The 21,315-nt window shown below is 35.3% G+C and overlaps 1 protein-coding gene across 1 annotated transcript in view; it reads left to right on the top strand.

The window, feature by feature from the left end:
- MMP16 (matrix metallopeptidase 16 (membrane-inserted)) overlaps window positions 1–21,315 on the top strand; it is a 190,252-nt gene that overhangs the window by 149,427 nt on the left and 19,510 nt on the right. Inside the window, exon 7 of the mRNA XM_009334216.1 lies at window positions 16,497–16,635. Within this exon, the coding sequence (XP_009332491.1) occupies window positions 16,497–16,635 (139 nt within the window). The remainder of the gene's footprint in view (window positions 1–16,496; window positions 16,636–21,315) is intronic.

Consider the following 21,315-nt stretch of genomic DNA (forward strand, 5'->3'; position numbering starts at 1 on the left):
GAGAAGCTGGGAGGGGGCACAGCCAGGACAGCTGACCTAAACTGGCCAAAGGGGTATTCTATACCATGTGATGTCATGCTCAGTATATAAACTGAGGGGAGTTGGCCGCGGGGCAGTGACTGCTGCTCGGGAACTGGCTGGGCATTGGTCAGTGGGTGGTGAGCAATTGCATTTTGCATCACTTAGTTTGTATATTTTTTTATCATTATCATTATTATTATTTTCCCTTCCTTTTCTGTCCTATTAAACTGTCTTTATCTCAACCCATGAATTTTACTTTTTTTTTTTTTCAGTCTTCTCCCCCATTGCACTGTGGCAGGGGGGGGTGAGCAAACGGCTGTGTGGTGTTTAGCTGCCTGCTGGGTTAAACCACAATTGCTTAATTCATGCCCTAATCAACAGGAAAGATTGAGTTATCAGCCACATATATTCAAACTCATGTTGTGTATTTTTAAAATTTGAATTTGGTTATGCTCTAGTCTGCACATCTTGCTCTTTACAAGTGACTCGTGTGGACTTTTGTAAGCCATTTGATGATTTACAAACAGCCTCTTGTTGGCCCGTTACCTAAGTGTTTAGTTAGCTAGTTCATTAGTTTCAATCTATATCAGAATACTTATCTCAATTGCACAATTACAATAGCTATATTTTGGGGCAAAAGATTGGGACATTTTTGCCTTCAGGGTATTGCATTAGTTGACTTCCATGGTCACTGAGGATAATACAGGAACAAAAAAGAAGCTTAACAGAAATATATACTTATTTACATTTAGAAAGGTTGGCATGTATGAAATTAAATGCATTCTCACATTGTTTACAAATGTCTGGTTCCTTTTGCAAAGAAACCACAGCTCTGACCTGAATAACTACATGTTTTCTACTTTGTGATTTCAGAAATCTTACATTTAGGTATACCAACCCATGCAGTTTTGAAGACTGATATACATCTTTTCACATCTACTTGTTAAAGGTATGAATACATGGACAGAGGTGGTATGGCCCTGAAATGAGTAGGGTAGGTCCTCTTCCATTTCCCCTACACAGTGTGTTAAAGGAGTGGGATACACTCTTGAGAGCCCCAGCCTGGTTAGAACAGCTTCAGTCTCTTGTTTATGCATGGACTGTCCTAAACTACTTTAACCAGGAGGAAATACTTAAATTAGTCACCGTTTCTTGTTCCCGCCGGTGGTTCTGACATGACTCATCAGGGCACTGCACCTTCTTTTGGTCTCCTCAGAGAATCCATGTAATGTGCAGTGGGGGGAAGGCAGGTAGACAGGGTAAGTGGTGGGATGAGCACATACTGTGTCTGCACTTAGGATCTCATCGAATTGCATCTGTATTGCAAAACCATGAAATTTGGCTTCAGTGGTTATGAAGCTTCAAGGGAGGGGCATGATTATTTTAGGTCTTCAGAGAGGTAACAAATGTCAATGTGAGAGTTACCAACACAGCTGTTTTCATGTGTTGTGTATGTGTGTGACACATACATTGTGGTTTCCATCAGCTCATGCTATGTCCTCACCCACTGACATCCATCTTTCTTTACAACTTGTAATGTTACTGTTCTATTAGGAACATTTTGGCCAATTTTCATTTATTCTTCAAATGTTTTTTTCCTCTTACTTTCTTGTGAATGCTTTCCTATTATTAGCCATAGAATCATAGAATGGTTTGGGTTGAAAGGGACCTTCAAAGATCATCTAGTCCAACCCCCCTGCCTTGGGCAGGGACATACATACGCATATGGAGAGAAACACAGATATGTATGAATTTATGGGTATGACAGAAATATGAAAATACAGGTGATATAGTGATAAATCATATAAATATTAACATAAATATATCACAATTCATTCTAGAGTAAAAAGATCACTGCTTAAAGGAAATGAAAACTGAATTACACCTGGGAAAAATATTTGGAGTACTAATTTCTGTGTTCCTACAATATCAAGAATAGATTTTTGATAGCTGGTTTTGGCTAATCTTGGTGGATATAGTTTGTTACTCCCAGGTCTTCACAAGCTTTTGGCCAACAGGAGTGAATGATAATGACTCATATTTTATTTCCACAGTGAAAAGAGACTTACAAGCTTTCTGTAGCTGGAAATTATGCTAAATGATCTCCTAGACATGCCATAGTTCACAAGCCACAGGCTTATTTATGTAGGTGAACATTATTTTTTACTGAGTGAATCCTTCTCCAATAGTGCTCTATTTGGAGTTTTCCAATCTTGGTTTGCCAGTGGTAACTAGCTGGGTTAAAGAAACTAGAAACAAGTATTTATGGCTTTGGCTTAATCATAATTTCTCCATTTGAATTCTTTCAGTGTTTTCCCTGCCTGCATCTAGAAATTTTGATGAAGCAGGTCATACCTTCTCTTGGATTGTCAGTAACTTTTGGTTATCTAGGCCCATAGCCTCCATTCCATGCTGATTTAATCCCTATGTTTTGGGGGTAAAAATAAAGAAAGGGAGTTGAGTTTGCTCTCCTCTGGACTTTTTGATTTTCAGGGAGTGCCCAAGTCATTACAGAGAGCCTGATGACTCAGACATATTTGCAGTAGTTGTTAAAATAGTCTGCTTACCCCTCAGGCAGATGGCAAAGCATCATACTACAAGTGATAAAGTGATAAGGGCAGATAAGTAGAGAAAACACAATTATTCTGATTTCATTAGAACGGTTGGTCTGTTTTGCTTGACAAAGATAAGTCTGTCCTGGACCTTTTTCACATATTTGTGTGTCTTTTCCTTAAAACGTGGAGTCAAAAATTTCAGACTGATGAGAAATAGAGTATAATTCTGAGGGGGAAAAAAATTACAGAAAAAAATGTAGGCACACAAAACCAAATGTTCCTCATTCTCTTCTCATGGCCCAAGATGGATAGCAAAAATAAATTACAAACAACTGTGGGAAAAAATCCTTAATTTCTCTGTAGGATCCTAGGTGGTACACTTGGTCTTCTCCAGGAAGGAGATTTCTGTTCTAAAGTCTGTGCTATTATTTGTAAGGCAATATAGCATAGTGCTAGGAAATACTGTGCAGCTGGGAAAAGAATCTTGAAAATACTTTTATGCTGATATCCTGTATATTTCTAGGGAATTGCACATGTTTTCAAATCCTCTTGACAATTTAATTAAAGGGAAAAAGGTAGTCCAAGGTTCTTGATATTCTTTATTTTAATGAAACAGTAAAAGAGGCTGTAAAAGGGTGGAAGAAAAGTGGAGAGTATGACATATAATATCAGCAATGACTTGGGGAATGAAAAGAGTTGTAAAATTAGTATTACTGAGCTTTCAAATAGAATAGAGGCTCACAGGTTTGTCAGATTTAAGCTAGCAAACTGTCATAGAAAGGTATTGGTTATTTAGTTTCCCACCGAGCGCATCAAGAGGGGAATGTGTTAGTGTAAGAGAAGTACCAAGAAGTAGGTGTTGGTAAATGGAAAAGGAGACTTACCTCATTTGAACATTATACTCATCATATACCCTGTGATATTTCCAAGAACCATGATCATGTGTTGACACAACCTGTATAAATGCAGACCTCTCAGAAAGCCGATCTTCATTCCAACTCAGTTTTATAGTATTATTTGTAACGAGACAAGGATAGCTACTGCAAAGCAGGCATCTTCACCTCATATTGTTATGCAACTACTTATTAATCCTTTTCACCCCTTTTCATTGTTTAGCCCCTACAGCCCCCTACCTGCCTGGTTTCAAAGATGGATCTATCAAGAATCCCTTGTTTGAATTATATTACATAGACAGGCACATGTATACTGTCATACTTTTTCCATTTGAGACATCATTGTTAGAATATTTACAGTTTAAATATAAAATATACCTCAGCAGAACACTTTTTTCTCAATGCCAGGAGAAAGTTTTTCAGTTTTAATAAAGAAAATTAGTAATTTTTTTATAATAAAAAAAGCCCAATTTTCTTATCTTTCCATTGTGCAGAACGCACCATTGCTCCATGAACTCATGGAACCCATCGACTTTTATGTGAACTCCCTATGGGTACAGGCAACAGACCTGGGTTCAAGAAAATTTACAGATGGTTTTGTAGGCTCAAAGTGCAATTACGACTGGGGAAATAAAGAGTCAACTGCTCTGTAAAGGCCTAATGTTCATCCTGTGGATGAAGGGTTTTGTGCAGCACTTCATGTGCATGTGCTGTTACCTACAGAGCATTAGAGGGAATGTGAGCATTCCAAAGATTCCTGGCTGCAAGCCTAGATTTGATGTCTTTAGAGGTCTTTATTGTGCCTCTTTTATGGCTTGCTGTTTGTTTCTTCATATTGGATCATCATCACATCATGTGGCAATGGGAACATTTTATAGAGTCGCAGCCGTTTTAGATATTTGCACAAAATCAGAATGAATTGAAATGCTGAATTCAGTTAGGAATACAGAAACCTACCCAAAGGGAGATAGTTATTTTTTCTTTTTTTTTTAATTGAATGATCAGTTGGCATAGATAAAGCATTGATAACATGACTCTCATACCTGAGTTGTTACCGTTAATATGTCCTGGGACACATCAGAAAAGCAATAGGACTGCGCAATATCATCTCCAGCTGCACCATGGTGCAAGGTCTGTAGCTGTCAGACTTGTAATCCGAATAGATACACTGGACAAGTTCTGATGTGGAAGATTTTCCAGGAAGAGCCAAGGGCTCTTGATAGTGATATAGTACGTGGTACTCTTCCACATAAGGCCCAGATCAACCTATGGTGCTGTTAAGGGTCTCTAAGATTGCTGAGTTTCATGGTTGATATAAGATCTAGTGTCACCCAGCTGCTGGTGGTAACTAAAGACTCTGTGGCGCATTTAAAAAATATTCTGCATTACAGTTTTTCCTTGAACTGAAAGTATTCTATAGATACTTACAGGTTTTGATTGCTTCAGAGTAGTTTTGATAGATTAATGTATACAAAGAAAAGAAATGGATAAATGCCATTGCTATTGTCTACACAGGAAAAATAGAGAGGACAGATGGATATGCATAAAAAAATTTATAAAAAAGTTCACATAAAATTTGATAATGAAGAAATTATAAAATACATATTTGAATAAGACTGAAAGAATTAAAAGAAAAGATATAATGAAAGGATCATTTACTAGTGAGAACAGAGCTGTAACAAAATGAGGATACAATATTTCAAAATTAAATATTATACAAATGTACATCAAAGTGTTCTTAAATTAATTACTTCCATAGAACACCAAATACTCATAGCAGTCTTAAGAGATGTTTATTTTAGAATGAATTTGTTCATATGCAGTAATTTAAATTTGTTAGTTTGAAATGTAGAGAAGATTTTTTTTTAAAAAACTGTTTTCATCTGCACTGGAAAGGGCAATGGCAATCGTGTGCCCTTTGCAGTGGTGATGAAAGTAAGTTAGTTACTGCAGTTAGTTACTGCACTCAGCTGAGCAGAGACAGGAAAGGGCCAGAATTTAAATCAAGACAAGTCTTGCAAAATAGAAGTATAGCCATGATTGTGGATGTCTTTGCAAGTAGGCTACGTTCACTACCTTCATTTAAAGAGGCCATTTCTCTGGCAGTTCTCTCTGAATTATACCAAGCCTGTTTCCTTAAAAAAAATAATAATTAAAAAAATATTAATGGCCTCTTTTGGCATTTTTTTAAGCTTAAGATCTGTTTTTAAGAGCTGATTTTCTTTGTGTGTCTGTGTATGTCTTATACATTCAATATTCAAGAAAGCACACAGAGTATTTCGATATACTAATAGTCAGCCAAATAGATGTCCAAAACCATTTCTGCACAGCAAATGACCAAACTGCATGAGGTACTTGGCTGAATATTTTGTTATATTTTATTTAGGAAGAGGTAATGTAAGTTCACAGTACTGTGCACTTTTTTTCATATTTGCCTTGTAATATGCAAGATATTTAGCAAAAATTCAACATCCAATACCCAAAATGAACCTCACAGTTATAGTCTAAAAATATTAATAGTTTTATATTCCTTTTATTTTGATGATTTTAGACAAAATAACACCTTTTTGAAATAGTTGAACAACGAATGTTGTCTTTCAAATGAGAAAAATGTAACACGAAAGTGATGTGCAGAATCTAGTCTAAATATGAATGGGTGTTTTTCAAAGTTTATTGGAGAACTGCAGAATTTTTGCATAGCTTGTTGTCAGGCACAAAATATTACTCTTTGTGTATTGGAAATAAAATCAGAATTTCCTCAAATCTGCTGCTGAACATGGAAGTGTTTTGAATATAAAAAAACTCTGAGTGGGGAGCAATGCTTTTGCCCTTTCTTAAATACATTACCACAGAGGCAGCAGCAGCTTGGCTGAGGGGCTCAGCTTGTCCTGAGCTGTGTCCGGCACAGGGCAGCCCTGGCCTCCCCCACAGAGGCTGGCCCTGCAGCTCCCCCTGCCAGCACCTGGGCACCGAGGCCCAATACAAATGGCCAAAGTATGCATTAGAGAAAGAGTAAAAGAAGGAAGCTTACAGAGAAAAGAAGAATTTCAAAGGTAGAATAAAGGAGGAGAAACTCTGCATCTCGGGTCTACTACTGTGCAGCACTAGAAGTGGGAAAACTGGGATGCAGCTGGTAGTACTTTATTAAAATTACTACAAAAAGTCAGGAGAGATTTCAGAGGGATTACCAATGTTTTGGTTTTGCGACCATACTTTAGAATTTGATGTTGAATGTAAAGGAGCTATTTTTTGTGATAGTTCCTCTTGTTACATCCTGTTGTCCTGGTGGTGCATAAACCAAACTTCAGATGAGCAAGAGTGCACACTAAAATTTTCTTGTATATAGTGTCCGTGAAGGAGATCTATACAGACGTTTATAAATGAGGGGGAAAAAAAAGAGGTTTCTCTTGTGAACAGAGTTGGAGTGTATATGGAGTGCCATAGCCCTTTGACTCCTTTGGAAAAAGAAATGTTATTTTTCATATTTTCCCTAATCTTTGAAGCCTAATTTCTGGATTACTGTAGCTTTTTTTTAAAAGCATAGCTATAGATTTCAGCATGAGCAATGAAAAACAGTTTTGCACATATCTCAAATGAGCAAAAGAAGCTATTCAGGTCCATAGTTAGGACTCAGAATATGAAGCCAAGAAGGTAGATTTTAATATAAACAGAGCCATTTTTGACCTTGAATAAACTACTTGACTTGACTTTACTTTGTCAGTTACATATAGAAAAACAGATAAAAACAGATACTAGAAAAAATATATACTACTCCTTAGCAAAGATTTCCTCAATAAAATCACTAGACAGTTTTTCCACTTGAAGATGTATTTACACCAGTGAACTTTTCACGTCAGTGGCTTAGCTGAAGACAGACACTTTAAAGCGGGCTCTGTGTAGTACTTCCCATAAACAACAAATGGGTAAGTTTACCAGTTTTTTATTTGCTCCTACTCTGAGTCACAGCAGTTAGTTCTTTTGCTCATGGTGTTGGTTAGCATTAACATGTTGTTAAGAAGAAGAAGATCATAAGAAACAATGGCTTTAATTGTCTGGAGGAATGCTTCAGTGTCTGATTAGATGCCAATAATAAATGGTAATTAACAGTGGATACTAAATGCATCAAGGAAGTACATTCCTTGTTTAGGAACATAAAGAAGCAACAGAACTAGCAATAGCATTTGGTGATGTTGTTGCATCCCTTTGTTTTGAATCCAGTGAGTTGGTCTCGTCTCCAGTGAGGAGATGATCAGACTCAGGATCTCAACATAGGAGGTGTTGAGGTTTTCCTGAGGGGTGTTAAGTGCTCTGACTTCTCACAGTGGTTCTCAGACCACATTTTTACCCTATTACAACCATGCTGTTGTCTCAAACACATTAGGAAAGATGAATTGTTTCTAGAAGTTCAAATAAGTCATCTTCAATGCATTATACATTCATCTGTTAATGAACAGATAACAGTCCTTCATAGTTTTAAAGGAGCTTTGTTTGTTCTTAATGTGAATCAGCTTAATAATAAGCTGAGCTAAAGTTCTGTGTGTGTATAGAGTAGTCCATTTAGTTAATTATTTCCTAAAATGAGCTAGATTAGCAGCATCCATTTAATGTCTGATTCCAGTCTCACTAGAGCCAATTGTTTTCTGCTCTGGAATTAAGTAGGAACTGAAGTAGGGCTAATCTGTAAGTTTCCTTGCAAATTCTACATTGAAAAAAAAATTCAAAACAGAAAAGAAAGATAATTTCAGCAATCATTCTCATAGCTGAATTGTGCTAATATTTTTTCTACATTTAATTCCCCTGGATTGTAACTTCTTCTTTTGTGCTCCATGAAAATTATTTCACAGAAAGTTGCTCAAAAATATTTTACTCTTTTTTTGCCTATTCTGTGCAGTGGTGTCCTTTGAGTTAAATGCTATAAATTCCAAATTTGGAATGTTGAAAATGGATGTTATTAAAGAAATAATGGGATTCCCCAAATGAGTAGGAACAAAGCCTTTAATCCCACATGCTGCAGGCCCAGTATTACCATCATTGAGATCCCCTGGTGAAATTCATATGAACTGATGAAGTAGATGTGGAAAAATGCCTTTTCAGATTAGATCAAGATTTTTAAAAAGATATTCCTGATTTATTTTGACTTAGATACAATAAATATACCTTGCATTTCCCAAATTCAGAAAGTTTCTTAATACTCCCATAAAGGCATGTAGTAGGGGAACTTCATTCTTTCCTGAATCACAGTCTTGAAATATAGTCTGCAGGTTCTGGCCTTTGATAAGTTTCTCTGCACACAACTGGAACTCTTCTTTCTCTGTAAGAGAATAATTTAAAGTTACTAAACAGCTTAGTATATTATTTACTACTGGCTTTTTTTTGCAATAATCAGATGGGAAAAAATTAGAAGGATACTCATTTGTCTGAATGTTTCAGTCTGCTGCTCCTGCTTTGCATAGCTGCTGTGTATGTTTAATCTTCCATTGACAAAGGCTTGCTTTTGCACATGGTCAGAGGTAGCTTATGGGAGAAGATATGACCCAGTGTGTATTATTTTGTCAATAATATTAAGCTACAGTATTAACTGGAATTCAACATTTGATTAATGTTGATTTAGGGCAGAAGTATTATGTTTATTTGCCTTTTTTTTTTAAATTAAATAGGCCAAGCAGTGATCCTGTGGAACACAACCATAGTAAAACTTCTCTCTCTAGCAGCTGTAGATATTAAATTTTTCAGTTTTGCATCTCATTCCATCTTTTGGTGGTGGAATACCCTTAACAGCACTATATATATACTTTAACATCAAGTCAGTGTCAGTATTGACTGAGAGAAATTCACACAGAGATATTTGCTGTACAATGCAAGGGTATTTCACAAATTACTGGGGGTTTCACCCACATTTTTATAATCATAGTCAAAATATTATAATTTACATTTGTGATTTGTCCTTGTTTTCCACCTATCCCACTGTCTGCCTTAAATCTTTTCCTGCCTTGTATACCTACAGTGAGTTTTAAGATTCCTTGTAAGACCAGCACAAAACCTAACTTCTGCTAAAGTCAGCTTAATCCTCATCTCCAAGTAGTTACAAAAGTTACCACCTGAAAGGTTTCCAATTTTTTCTTCTTCATAGGTCTTTGTAGATTTTTTAGAATGTCTATCACATTGGGCGGTATTTCTGGTTTTAGTGGATATCATTTGGACCTCTGAGTCAGTGTCACATGTCGTTACAGAACTGCAGATAGAGTTCATTAGGTATAAAATAAAGGGCAGAGCTCTAGAGATTTTGTAGCAAATTAATGTTTTATTGTTGGCAATGGTTGTTGGTCCAGAGACGCAGGAGAAAATGAGGTGCTGAGAGAAGAAAGCTCCATTAATTTTGCACTAAAAACTCCACTAGTTTGTGTATTATGGATGAACTGAAATATCTGGAGATTATTTTTAATTCTCCTACCCATCAGTTGCATCCCTTAAGGAACCTGAAAGATGTTTAAGGTGAGAATAAATACTGAAATTGAAATTAATTATTCCTAGGAGTACAGATTTAAATGTTCATTTGAAAAAAAAAAAAAAAGAGATGGCAACAATGCTTACCAGCATCAAATAGAAATAAATAAAAGGAAAGTTACAATCTTTTTGGTTTAGAAACTTTGCTAAAAGAGCTCATAGAATCAAACATGAAGAACAATTTAACACAATCATCGCTAAAAAGCTAAAATGGGTTTGTTGTGAGATTAGGAGGAGACTGTTTCTAAAAATAAAGTATGAAAATTATGCATTGTGAGCCAGATTTTTTTTACTTTAGTACACTATTCCATTCAAGGTTCTCCAAGTAGTTAATAAAGAAGTGCTTTTATGAGGAAGGTATTTGCTATGATCATACACAATGTACTATATTTTAGTCCCTTCACCTAATCACTGGGTTACATATGCACAGGAAAAAATAGCTAGAGCATTTACTGACAGTGTAGAATGATTTATCTATAACGTCTGTTCAGGTTTTTTTTTTTTTCTCTAAAAAGCTTTATTGTCTTTTTTTCTCAGAAGTATCCCATCTTCTAAATAAAACAAATGTCATAACACTCAATTAGAATGACTGCTCCTGCTTCTTCATCCTACTATTACTCTTTATCCATAATAGTGTTTCTGAAACAGCTTACATTCTCTCCTTACTCCGTGCCCATTTTCTGATTCTTAGATACATTGATCACTTTTCAATTCACTTTTGATTTTTTTTTTGTTTCAGTTCTCCTTTTTGAACTGGGAATTTTAATTTACTTAGTATGTCCATAGTCATAATATTTAATGATCCATTATTATACAACATCCCAGCTGCACAGGAGTGATCCATATATTTGGAGCTATTGGGTAATTACAGGTGTTTACAAAAAGGTATTTGCTAGCCAGCAAGCAAAGGCACTAAAAGCTATGCATTCAATATATGTGTTTGTCAGGCTTGGAATTTGAGTGCGTGTGACAAGTTATGTGTTCAACCTGTCTGCAGGAGTTAATGTGTTTTGGGGAAATAAAATAATTAAAAGTATATTTAGCCAACATAGTGGAAAAGACAAACAGTTTTTCAATACACAGTATTTCTCAAAAGAGACAAAATTGTGTTTATTCAGTATAACCAAATACACTGAGATATGTTTTGTCAGAGAAACTGTTTCAAGCTATTTACTTCAAATGTAAAAGAGCTTTCTTAGAGTGAATACACTTTCTCTTGGACTATGCCTCTTTCGAATTTCAATAATAGCTGAACTGTGTTGAAAACACATTTTCAGTAATTGTACCTGTTTCTCAAAATGCAGATGATAAAATTATAACTTTGTTTAAGACAAATTAAGTACATTTAGTTCTATGTGCTGAAATGATCCATTCTTTCTATAAGCAGAGCCTATCCCATCTGATACCTCAGAAAGATCCTTGGCATGCTTTACAGACACATGCTAGAGTTTCTTAGCTTGAGTTCCAGAGTTTGAACTCTGGCAGTCTAAAACCATTGAGTCCAGTATGTTCATAGGAAAGTCAGCCAGGAAAATTCAATTTACATAAACAAATTATTCTATCAACCTCTGCCAACACCTACCTTGCCCAATCATATAAATGATCCAGACTTCCAGTTTTGCTCTCAGACATTTCCAGATATTTGCTGATTCTTGTCGGTCTGGCTATCTCTAAAAATACATCTATTGGCAAACCATGTGCCTGCTTCTGTCTGTTTAAATAAGACCATAAAAATGCTAGAATTATACATTTCCAAAATTTTAGTTCTGCAGAAACCTGTAGGGTCCTTACTGATGAGCAATACGCCATTGTTCATGATTATTACAATGGCATTTAAATCTACTGAAAATAGAGCAGGAAAATAAGGAGTCTATGGGATTCCATCAGCAGAAGAGAGAGCATAGTATGTTATGTTCACAATTATGCTTCAGAATGGAATATTTAGACATTAAAGGCAATGGCACAGGAAGATCTTATTTCAAACCACAGATCCTTTATCCTTAATATTGGCCAAATGTGTTACAGTATAGAAAGTTTTCCTGAAAACAAGCAGAAGGATTCAGTCTACAAGGTGGTTTTAATATGAAGCGACAAAGATCTTGGATTAGGTCTTGCAGTCAAAGTGCTACTATTCTTGGTGATAAAGAAAAAGAAATAAAGTGAATGAAGGCTGAACACCAGCGAACAGCTGTGACTGTTGCTTATGACTTTTCACATTGTGGGTTGTTAAATTGTCATACACATTTCTGCAGATGGCTACGGATGCTCTAAGTTTGCATGTGTTAAAGAAGGAATCCAAAAGAGTAAAAGTCCATCAAGTGCTATTAATCACAAAATTATCATCGCACTTGGTTCAGGAGGTCCCTGAACCACAAGTGATGGATGACTGAGAGAGTGTATCAAAGAGGTGTCCTTGCATGATCCCTTTGTTTTTATCATCATAGAATAGAATAGAATAGAATAGAATAGAATAGAATAGAATAGAATAGAATAGAATAATGCAGTTGGAAAGGACTTACAATGACCATCTAGTCCAACTTCCTGACCACTTCAGGGCTGAAGTCTTATCTGTTAATTTGCTAGTGACCCCACTGGAGATAGGATACAGGCCTAGATGAACCCTGATATGGCCCTGTGATGGTCATCCTTATGATTTTATGTTCTTTGCATTATGACAGGTTGAACTCAGGAAACAAAAAGTAGAGAATGGACGGGATTTATCTCACTTGCATTTAGATGCCCACTTTGTACTTTGCAGACACCTAAACAGGAGTCAGGTTTCTAGATTCCCTTTATAATCAGTGTAGAGAAGTAAACAACCAAGTGAAGCTTACCTTAGAATGTTTCTATGAAGGACCTTTATTGTGCCAGGTTCGGTGATTCATTTCTAAACAGATTTTTACATTGTAGACATATAAATCTCATCAAATCAATTCTACTTATGTAACTCACTGAACACTAATCTAGTCATATTAGTACAGAAGTAGTAGTCTCATTTCTTTGTAGAATTTGGGAAGTAACAAGGTACATGTTAAAAAAAGCAAAGATCTTGAAGATTCATGATTTTTCATTATAACATTTTAGACACCGTACCTATTGGAAGTGTCTCTAAGATGACTATAGGATAGAGTGGGGATCTTCTATAATCAGTCTCAGGTGAAAAGGCCTGTGCCAGTTCAGGATGGATACGTATACACAGTAACACCCTGCGGAATTAAATTCTTGTCAGATACCTTGAATTATTTCTTGTTGAAAGCTTATGGATACATAGTATTGACATTGCTATATGTATATATATATATTTAAAAACAAATTCCTGGGGCTATGCTGCATGAATCAAACATTCCAGCTTTGTCATAATTGTATTATTGTGAAGATTTTAGTTGTAGTATAGCAGGGCATATTATTGGTTTGCTAAGGAATTTGAGCAAAAACTAAATAAGAATAGTCTCACTATTATGCTGCAAATCACTAATATTAAATATGAAATACACAATTTGACATACAACTCAATAACAAATCTGCAGAATATAATTTTATTGGTCTTGTTATCAAAATGAGTTAATGCAAATATATTCCGCAAGTCGCTAAGGCCGAAACGTAACTCATTCTCAAGAAGAGGATCTTTGCTGACTTGTTGATTTTACAGGTTTTGTTGCACTGTGAACTGTGTTCATTATAGAGTCAGTTTCTTTCAAGAATACATGTTTAGTCTCTTTACTGAGGTCATTCCACTGACACTTTGATATTATACCAGAAATCACCATGATGGGATATTACTAGCCAATCAGCAGTGCAGTGCTGCCCAAACTAAAATGACTGCTTGCTACTCTGGCCACATCTATCTTAACACTTGGAAGTTTGTGAACTATTGAATATTGACATGACCATTTAAAGTTTGGGTGTTTTTTTTTGTTTGTTTGGTTTGTTGTTGTTTGTTTTTTTAAAAAAGTCAATAGAATTGATTAAATATTTAACAATGTAGTTTAATTCTGATCAAAAGAAGATTACTCCTGTCATTAGAATTACAGGAATCCTTCTCTTGTAACACAGTAATGTGATTTACAAGATCTGCTTTGGTGTACTAGCTGAAAGTTGAGATTCATTAGCCAACCTAGAATGTTATAATCTTCATCTATAGCACTGATGTCCAGACTTTCCAGAGTATACATGTTGTATTGGGAAACTCCTGAAAGCCTGAACATTTCATTTACGGCCTTTGTTCAATGAAGTGATTATGTGTGTATTTATGTCCTTTTGTATTCAGCTAAGTAGTCAGCCTTTGTTCAGCTTTAAATATCTTGCGTATTTTGTAGCCACAACTTGATCAATGTCCTTCTGAGTTGGTGGAAATTTTATGACAGCTGGATATGTTCCTTCCTGTAACTAAACATTGTTTTCTAAGATGTGCGTTTGCAACCAAATTCAGACAAATAAAAAGGGTTATCTCTATCTTGGAGTGAAGAAAGACAAGATTGGAATATTCCATTGTACTGAAGATAGTGACAGATATCACAAAGATTGCAGTTTTAAATCACTGCAGCTTGCTACTTGTTTGTCCTTTTTTTAAACTTTAATAACTGATCTCTGAGATATTGCCTGGCTTTTGAGGTTTTTATAGAAATTTGGGGAGGACAAAGAACTGTTTGGCCTATTGAGACTTATCATTACATCATTCCTCTCTAAGTCATTCCTAGATTGATGATGCCTAAAATATCTGACCTGAAAATGAATTTCAAGCATTTATTACTGTTTCGATGAAAAAGTACTTCCAAATGTCTGCTTTGAGGATATTCCCCCTAATTGTAATTTTTCAAAGCCTTCTTGTCTTATCTACATGCTATAGTAAAAAATAACAGAAGTTGGCATTATCTGTTCCAGCATTCAGAACACATGCTTCAGTTAGGCCTTCCTAAATACTTGTATCTCTAAGTTGTATTCCCCCACTTTTGCCAGTTCTCTTACTGGAATTTAGTTAATTAATCCTAAAAAAATCGCTTTGCTGACCTTCCTTAAATGTTATAATACATCTTACAATCAAAAAACAATGAAAGCTAAAAATAAGACTCTAATCAGGTAAGAATAGTGCAACTGTGTTACACTAGCAATGAAATAGCTAGACATGAAAAAATGTGAGGGATTTTAGTAGTATTATTTCCAGACAATTGCAACTTTTCAACATAATATTTTTCAGGTTGTGTAAGCTATTTGAACTTTTTTTAATACTAAAGTTCCCAGAAATCTGGGACTCAAAACAACTCTTTCAATTTTAGACTCATTTATGCACATGATTAAGATGTATTTTTTAATATAGGTTGAGCTGTTTTGTATTTGTATGGCTAATACTTTTTGTGGAGATTTATAAATTGTTGAGTCATTGGAAAGACAAACAATAAAAGAGAGCTGTGATCTCAGGTTTGGAAAGATGATGAATACAGTTCATCATAAGCCTGCTCCTGCAAAGTATTAATCTTCTCTCTAAGCTGTGCCAGTTCCCATAAGAGCACAGATCTGTTTTGCTTGGCAAGTTGACCTATACAAAAAGAAGGCTGAACTGCCATGTAAAACTGTGACAGATATCTCACAGAATAGCACTTTCTTTATCATTTAAGGGGCTTTGTTTTATATAATATTAATGCTGTAAAAATGTGCAAATGTGTGTGAAAAGTTAAATACTTGGTTACCCCATCCTTCATCTCTAAATATTGGATGAACTGGAACTGTTGCTGTCACAAGAGCTGAAGAGGTACAACAATGACATCTTTATCAACACCCACCTAATGTGTCACATACTCATTTCTCAACTTGAACATTCCTCATTCCTCAACAATACAACTTCCGTATGACTCTCACTTAAAGCAATAGCACATCCCACAGGGAGAAGCCATTTTAAATGACAAGCTAAGAGAAAGTTACTAGGACACTGGATTTAGCACCTATGACTGGCTGTAATATTAACCATTCTACTTAATATTACACAGAAAGACTGCAAATCTTCACTACAGTAAAGTTGTCATCAAAGTGTAGTTCTTATCAGACTGATGTAGTAATGTCACAGCTATATCTATCAACCTTTCACTGTTAGCAGCCACTGCAAAAAAATGGCTTGCAGAAACAGTTGATCTTCAAAGCCTGTCCGTAGTCCCATTATATTAGGCTTACACATATGCATATGGTTCGGTCTAAAAGTACTTGTCGTCACTCCACAAATTTTAAGTTGGCCTCTGATAGGATTGATGTTGAGAAAGTCACATCATCTCATACAGCACGCTGTATGTTCTGCTGAAGGCTATCTACACCAAACACACGGTTCACACGGGTAGCTTATTCCCACCTCAGGGAACAACTAGTTCTGACACATTTGTAATGTGTGGATGTGACACGAATGCAAACACAAACATGGTTATGCAAACAGCAAAAGGTCATGCTCTAAAAATGCTGAGATAGGCTGTTCAGTATTTTCAAGACAGCAACTGAACACAATGCCTCAAAGCATAGTAAGAGACGTATATTTGGTTTCCAGGATCAGTGGTTTTGGCGAGTCAGAAACAACAGGGTGATGGATGGATACCCCATGCAGATTACCTACTTCTGGAGGGGACTGCCTCCCAGCATTGATGCAGTTTATGAAAACAGTGAGGGGAATTTTGTCTTCTTTAAAGGTAAGAAAAGAAGAAAAGTAAGATTTTGTGTAATGCTTTCAGCTGTGATGATTTCTTCGAACATATCTTGCTTATTTTTACTAATGATTTGTAATTCATGTTGCAAATTGGTAGATAAACGAAGAGTATGTGAGTTACGTTTTCTCATTTTGGCAACTACAGCTTTAATTTATGATTACTCTTCAGAGTATCAGATCATTTACTCTTACATATTCAGTAAAAATTTGGAAGTATAAATAACAGACATAGCAATGCAGTGACCTACTATGAAATCCTTTTTGAAAAATGTGGATTAGGAAGCAAGAATTAACACAGCTCCTTTTTTTTTTTTTTTTGTGGTTCTCTGCTCTTCTTCCTTTTTACAAATGAAATTTGCATATATTTAAATGGCATCTGTGCTACATATATGTCACTGTACTGCACTGTACTTATTTCATCTGAAAACTGTGATGTTGGGAATACATTGGAAAAACTGTGGGAAAAATAAATATCTTTTTCATAGATGCATATTTAGTATTTTTAAAGAAGCATAAACTCCAGAATATATGTTGTATGGATTGAAACATTGCTAATAATTCTTTTCAAAGTTTCACTCCAGGCATCAGTCATTCTTCAAAATTAAAGTTCTTGAACATGCATCTAATTTAGATTTAATGAGAATGTTATTCTATATGTTAAATAAATACCCATTTAGCAACAAAGAGTGAAAACCATGTAAAGTATGTTTTATAAAATAATAATTTGGGAGAAGAAAGAAGAAACTGAACAGATACGTGAAAAATTATTCAGCTATTTAGTGTTGTGAGTGATTCACTTGTTAACTCATTACAAGAAAGTAGAAACTTTTTTAAGTTGGTATATCAAAAATGAATTCATTTTTACAAGTGGAATCATTAACAGGGAGATAGAAATAGTATTTCATTCACTATGGAAACATCATCTTGGGAATGTTAAATGGAAAAGGTTTAATAACATGGAGAAACACTGCATAACAGTACAATGAAGATGAAATTTATGTTTTGCTAATAGGGAAATTGTATTCTTTGTGTGAATCGTAAAGAAAATTACATTCCCTAAAGTACATTTTCTATTTACATTATTTCAATACAGCATATGCTTTTACTTCTGTTACCATAAAATAAACTTCATGTCATAAACTCTGGGAAGTTGATAAGATCAGGAATCATGATCAAAGTGTCTCCAAATCTCCATCCCTCTGGTTGATTTTTGGGTCCATGGGACATGGGAGGATACAAATACTATTCTGTAGATATTCCTTTGCTCATCACAGCTACATAGAGCAAAGGAACTACCCTGTGCATTCCAGACCTCTATCTTGATAATGCTGGGATCCATTACCTGAGCATCAGACAGAAATGATCAAGCTTAGTCTTATACATGCTTTCTTTTCCTTCCCAGTGGTCTTAGAGGAATGGGTTGATTCAGTATTCTGTAGGTTATAGATAAGAAAAAACAGAAGGAGGAGAGGAACTTCTCTATTTTCTACCTGGGAAATTAAATAACAGGATTAATTAAAGTAAGCAGAAGCAGCAGGATTGTGCTCTTAGAAGTCAGAATATTGTGTTCTTCCCCTTCCTCATCATCCCCAGTTTATGGCCTCTGATTTCAGACCAGATAGTTTTGTGCTTTCCAGCTGATATCATATGATACTTGGCTTTTCTGCTGCAGGTATTTTTCCACCTGCTTTCTTTTCAAAGTTTCTTCCATTATTTTTCCAGTGACACTTATATTGTCCCATTGTTTGCCAAGGGCAAAAGTCCTTATAATTCCTTGAGCAATTTTTCTGAATTTTTGCTTCCCTGCCACTTCCTCTTCATGATTTCCAATATCTAGCTGATGGCGTTTGTCTATCAGTGTAATTCATGTTTTTCCACTGCCACAGAATCAATAGGTTCAGCTGAGTCTTTTGTATGTGTGTCCTTGAAAATTCCTATTAACCAAGGATCTCAGCTGCTTTGTGGAACATGATTGCAGAAGTCTATATAAAAAGACTGTAGGTAACAATCATTGTCTTGTTTCTTCCATTCCCTCACACAATTTCTTCCTGGGAAGAGAGTATATGTCTTCTTCCCAAAGGTGCTAGAAATAGACAAGTTGATTGTTGCTAAGATGATGAGCAAGTAAAATATGTTATCCAGGTAGTGTGCTTTACCAATCTGAAACTGGTCAAACCAAGTAAGTTCTAGAAGGAGCTTTAAAACTCAAGTCTGGCATACAGATGTGTTCACAAAGCACATCTCTAAGCCAACATTTATGTCCATTATTCAGAGAAAAAATAGAAAAGATGGAGTGAGTGCCATCACAGAGCTTGTACTGGAATAATGTCACTGTGGGCTCCTCCCAGAAAACATTGTCCAGATCACTTCATTTTAAGACTGGCCAGTTCTTCATGGCAGAAAAGTGTGGTGGTTGAGTGAAGACAGCATTTACTTAGAGATTTTTAAATAAAGTCTCCAAAACTTCTTCTCAAGGTATCAGTAACATCCAATGTCCTGTAAGGTATAGAGTCTTGAATCTCTGGTGTGTGCTGGAGAAACAGGTCAGTGTGTAAATATCCTCCCTTCAGAACAGCCACTGCTGCTTCTGCAGATGCTTAAAGGAAAGTTCCAGGCACACCTTCCATCCCCATTGCTCTCTTTCACTCACTTTGGAGGCTTTTTTACTAGTGAAACAGGGCCTCCTGTGACTCACTGGTATTTCACTCCTGCTTTCATACTTATGGAGCAATAGCTCTACTCTCTGAGGAAGGTGAAGAAAGGAGTAAGCCAATTTACTCATCTGTGATTGCTTAGTGAGTAATTGCCACCTTGCTTCTCCTTACATGCCTACACTGTCATAAGTTCAGGATAAACAATGTTCTGTTAGGCCAGTGACATTTTTAAGATGCACTCAGGATAGACCTTGCGAACCATCCTGGATTGAAACATTCTGTTTATCTTTCTAGAAATCCACAAATCTCATTTATTTTCAATAATCTATGATCTATTTGATTTGTTTCAATCCTTGTCTTTCAGGACAGCAAACATCAAATTTGAAACAGTTGATTTAAATTATAAAACAAGTTTAGAACTTTATTAATTTTCTTTATTAACATTAGATTTTTCCTCCCTTTATGTTTACAGTTGGATTCATGATATTAATAGACTTCTTTACAGTAATAGAAATATAGATTAGTAAAGGTATAAAAGTATTTAAAAACTAACATTTTTTAAAAATGGGAGCTATGTTGTAAAATATGAGCCATATGCAAATGATATAAGGTGGCAGCTCAGGATAGAACATTTATTTATGAATCTTTGATACGTCTTTATAGCTTATGTTTTTGCTATGAGAAATGTAGCTATTAACTTGTGCTAATAAAATATATCAGTATATTTATATCTATTTGACATTACTCTCCTGAGAATACTTGAGGAGCCTGTGAGATAATTCATAATGTGTTAGATGTCTATAGAAAATCAAGGTGAATCAAGTTCAAGAACAAGTGTCTTCTTTGGTTTTGAAATTTCATTGGTTTTGGTTTTTTTTATTTTATTTTATCATTTTAACTTTTATTTCCTTTTTTCTTTTTTTTCATTAATATTTATTTACACAAGGAAAAACAATTGTAAAAAATCAGTAACATGCTTGCAGTGCAAAGTGATGCTTGCTCATTTCAGGTGGCTTAAGATACTTGGCCTGCCTCCTTGTGCCTCTTAATGCTCATAAAGTACATAGCAAACTGGTGGATGGTTGCTTATAAAAAGCAGATGTTTACATTCTTGTTATTATTCACTTCTGGTGTCCATGCTGAATGATAATAAGAAGATGGCACCAGAATGATACTTTTTTCTTTTTTTTTTTTTGATGAGGAAATGTGAGTAGTAAAATTTATTCTGTGTACCTGTGGGAATTTATATGGTGCTAAAAAGAAATTTTCAAGCCATCTGCACTGTTGAATGTTATGGTAAACCAAATGTAGCAATAGAAAGGCTGCTGTAAAACTCATACTATCAGTGCCACCATCATAACTTTCAATTGCACTTATCCCACTGCTTGACAGTTTTATTTTGAAAAATAGATTTACTATAGTGTCAGATAATGGAGCAGAGAAATGACAGAAACTTAATATGGGAAATAGAGAATGAGAAAAAAAGGAAGCATGAATAGTAATTTGGGGATACTAGCAAGAAGACACTTGATCCTGGCTTGAAAGACCAAAATTAAGAGCAAGGATGACTGGAGGAAAAAAAACCTTCAGAATTAGATATTAAAATTTTAACTGGTTTCAATTGAATATAATTCCTAAAATTTTTGAGAATTTGTCTCATCACTGTAACACTTACAGTAATTATATGTTATATCCCACACAGGTCTTGCACTACACACATATCATAATTGCATATAACATGAACAAAACCCCTTGGTTACTGACAACCCAGGAGCACAACTATTGAGCATTCTGATTCTACAAAGGAAGAACTACGGTTGCTAAAAACTGCATAATTGTTTGCAGCAGTCAGTAGGTAGTCAAATAGTCTGAAGAATATCTGGAGTTAAATATTCAATATTTTAAGTGAAGCATAGCAATACAGATACCCTTTATTTCCAGTGATTTTTTCAGAATGTCAAAGATAGATGTTGAGAGACTTCAAATAATTGCAGTCACAGTTCATCCTT

Source organism: Pygoscelis adeliae, unplaced genomic scaffold (assembly GCF_000699105.1).
Source record: "Pygoscelis adeliae isolate BGI_AS28 unplaced genomic scaffold, ASM69910v1 Scaffold381, whole genome shotgun sequence".
NCBI classification, from domain to species: domain Eukaryota; kingdom Metazoa; phylum Chordata; class Aves; order Sphenisciformes; family Spheniscidae; genus Pygoscelis; species Pygoscelis adeliae.